The sequence below is a fragment of the Triturus cristatus genome, chromosome 8 (genome assembly GCF_964204655.1).
Source record: "Triturus cristatus chromosome 8, aTriCri1.1, whole genome shotgun sequence".
Classification (NCBI taxonomy): Eukaryota; Metazoa; Chordata; class Amphibia; order Caudata; family Salamandridae; genus Triturus; species Triturus cristatus.
In genome coordinates this window covers 1,525,489,206-1,525,491,731 of record NC_140591.1, presented here as the reverse complement: position 1 = coordinate 1,525,491,731, position 2,526 = coordinate 1,525,489,206, and the positions used below count along the sequence as shown (strand labels likewise).

General features: G+C 40.9%; 1 protein-coding gene across 1 annotated transcript; it reads right to left on the bottom strand.

Annotated features, from left to right (window-relative positions):
- Nucleotides 1-1,240: 1,240 nt before the first annotated feature.
- LOC146806059 (olfactory receptor 2AT4-like) lies at nucleotides 1,241-2,188 on the bottom strand. Its single transcript, XM_085620582.1, has one exon. The coding sequence runs from the start codon at nucleotides 2,186-2,188 to the stop codon at nucleotides 1,241-1,243; it is 948 nt and encodes a 315-aa protein (XP_085476708.1).
- Nucleotides 2,189-2,526: the final 338 nt, after the last annotated feature.

Genomic DNA, 2,526 nt, shown 5'->3' with positions numbered 1-2,526 from the left:
AAAAAAAATCCTAAAATTACTGCATGTTGCATTATTACGTTCTGCTTGTGGAAAAAAAGTTAGTGCGACTGTATGGGGACAAAACTAACAACCAGAACGAGTGGCCACTCTATGAGAAACTACAATTTTGTATGCTATTTGTTTAAGTATGAAATGCATGCTTGAATCCAAAATATATGCAAGGGGGCATTTCTCACTAAAATAAAGCACCAAGGGCCAGATGTAGAAAAAAGTCAGTTTGCAATTTCCTTATTGCAAATATTTGCAATTTCCAATTAGGAAATCGCAAACAGCTATGTACAACAGTGTCTCAGACACTCTTTGTGATTCCCAATGGGTCGGCAATAGACCTGCCTCATCAATATTAATGAGGCAGGACGCAATTTGTGACCCATTGGGAATGGCTACAATCACAGGGATTGTGGCCTGCTGTGGTTAGCTGACCACCATGACTGTGATTGCTTTTTAAGTTTAAGTGAAGCAAAATATTATATCTAATGCAGACCATTTTCCTGAACCGAAAATGGGCTGCATTACAGAAATAAAAAATAAATGCTTTTTTCTCATTTTTGAAGAGCAGGCAGTGTTTTCACCCACATTCACAAAGGGAAACGGGTGCTAACGCCAATGCAGGCACCCTTGTCACATGGTGCATGGGTGCCTGTGTTCCATGTAGGATTGTTTGTGTGCAGGTAGGGGCACCTTCCTGCACAAAAATAATGCTGATAGGCTTATTACTCTTTCTATGTGTGGTGCAGAATGCAACACACATATAAAGAGGAAGTACCAAGGAGATACAAATATATTTTTCCTCATTATGCCTCCCCTAAGAAGGCGTATTGTTTTCGTGCAATCGCAGATCTACCGCTTTTAGAAAATCCGGGAATGCACCAAGAACTATGGGAGTTGCATGCGAATACTCATGCAACCCCCATGGAATGCCTTTTTGAGGCAGAATAATGCAACACAGTGATTTGCGCAGCGTTTCATTGCTAAACATTTATGAAGCAACTCAGGGACATGCAAGGTGGCCTTGTGTGGCTTCATAAATCGCATTTTGGACTTGCGTTGCACTTCGGTGCAAGAGCGACGCATCTCCCCTCATAAATATGCTCCCAAGTTGTGAAAGAGGCAGGCAAAATTTGATGCAAATGTGCGTCATATGAATAGTACGCAAATATAACAATGTCATATTAATCGAAGGTGTTGGCTTAAATAAAGATGTAGTTAAGCATAAATTTCATCTGGCCTCCTGATCCCTCTTCATATGTAAAAGTTTAACAATTGCATCCCTCATTTCCTTGTTTCTAAGTGTGTAAATCATTGGGTTCACCATTGGAGTCAAAATTGCAAAAATAACACTTCCCATGATGTGAAAGTCAATTGGCATGTCTGCCTTGTAGGAGATGTAGGACACACCCATGGACGTATAGTAGGTGATGACAACTATCAGGTGGGAGGTGCATGTAGAAAATGCTTTCTGACGTCCGTCTTTGGAGTTGATCTTCAAGATGGCCAGTATAATATTCAGGTAGGATAGAGAAACAAGCAGCAGTGGGATTGTGGAAACCACCATTGCAATAGAAATTCCTAGGAGAGCTTGAGAGGTGGTATCAGAACAGGCAGCTTGAATAACAGACAAATGATCACAAAAACAGTGCACCACTTTGTATGGGCTGCAGAAGTGCAATTGTGAAGTCTGGATAACACCAGGTAGAGGTATCAGCAAAGCAATGATCCAGGCACTGGCTGCTAGCTGAACGTTGACCATCATAGTCATTTTTGTCGTATAGTGTAATGGTATGCAGATAGCCACGTAGCGGTCATACGCCATTGTTACAAGTAAAAATGACTCAGTCACTGCAAGACCATGGAAGAAGTACATCTGTATGAAGCAGCCATGCAAGGAAATAGTCTTGGCATTTAAAAGGAACATGGCTAGCATTTTAGGAACAGTGGTAGTGGTACAGAAGATGTCCAGCACCGAGAGATTGGAGAGGAAAAAATACATGGGTTTGTGTAGTTTCTGATCTAGCACAACAGCCCAGAGGATCATCAGATTGCCACTCAGGATCACAAGGTAGGAGAGCAAAAACACAAGGAACAGGGCAATCTGTAGATTATGAATTGATGGAAATCCAACAAGAATGAAGTTTTTTGCAGCACTGCTTTGGTTATGGTCCTCCATTGTGATTAATTTGAGAATACCTAATGCAGAGATAAAGTAAAACCAATCAGTGGTGTGGTGGATCAACCAAGGCATAAATAATAATGTTGTTTAGTTCATGCACTGTTTTTTCACTAGAACAAAACCTGGATTTTAATGACTCTATTAAGTATGACATTGTTTTACTATGTTGTCTATCAAGTACTGAAATCCTTTGCATCATGTGGCATACCCAATGTTATGTTATGTTATGTTATGTTATGCACTTTTGTATTGCGCACAGCTGCCCCAGCTAAGGGGCGTCCTGGCGCATGGCAGGCAAAGTGCAACAGAAAGCAGAAAACACAACACCGAAAAAG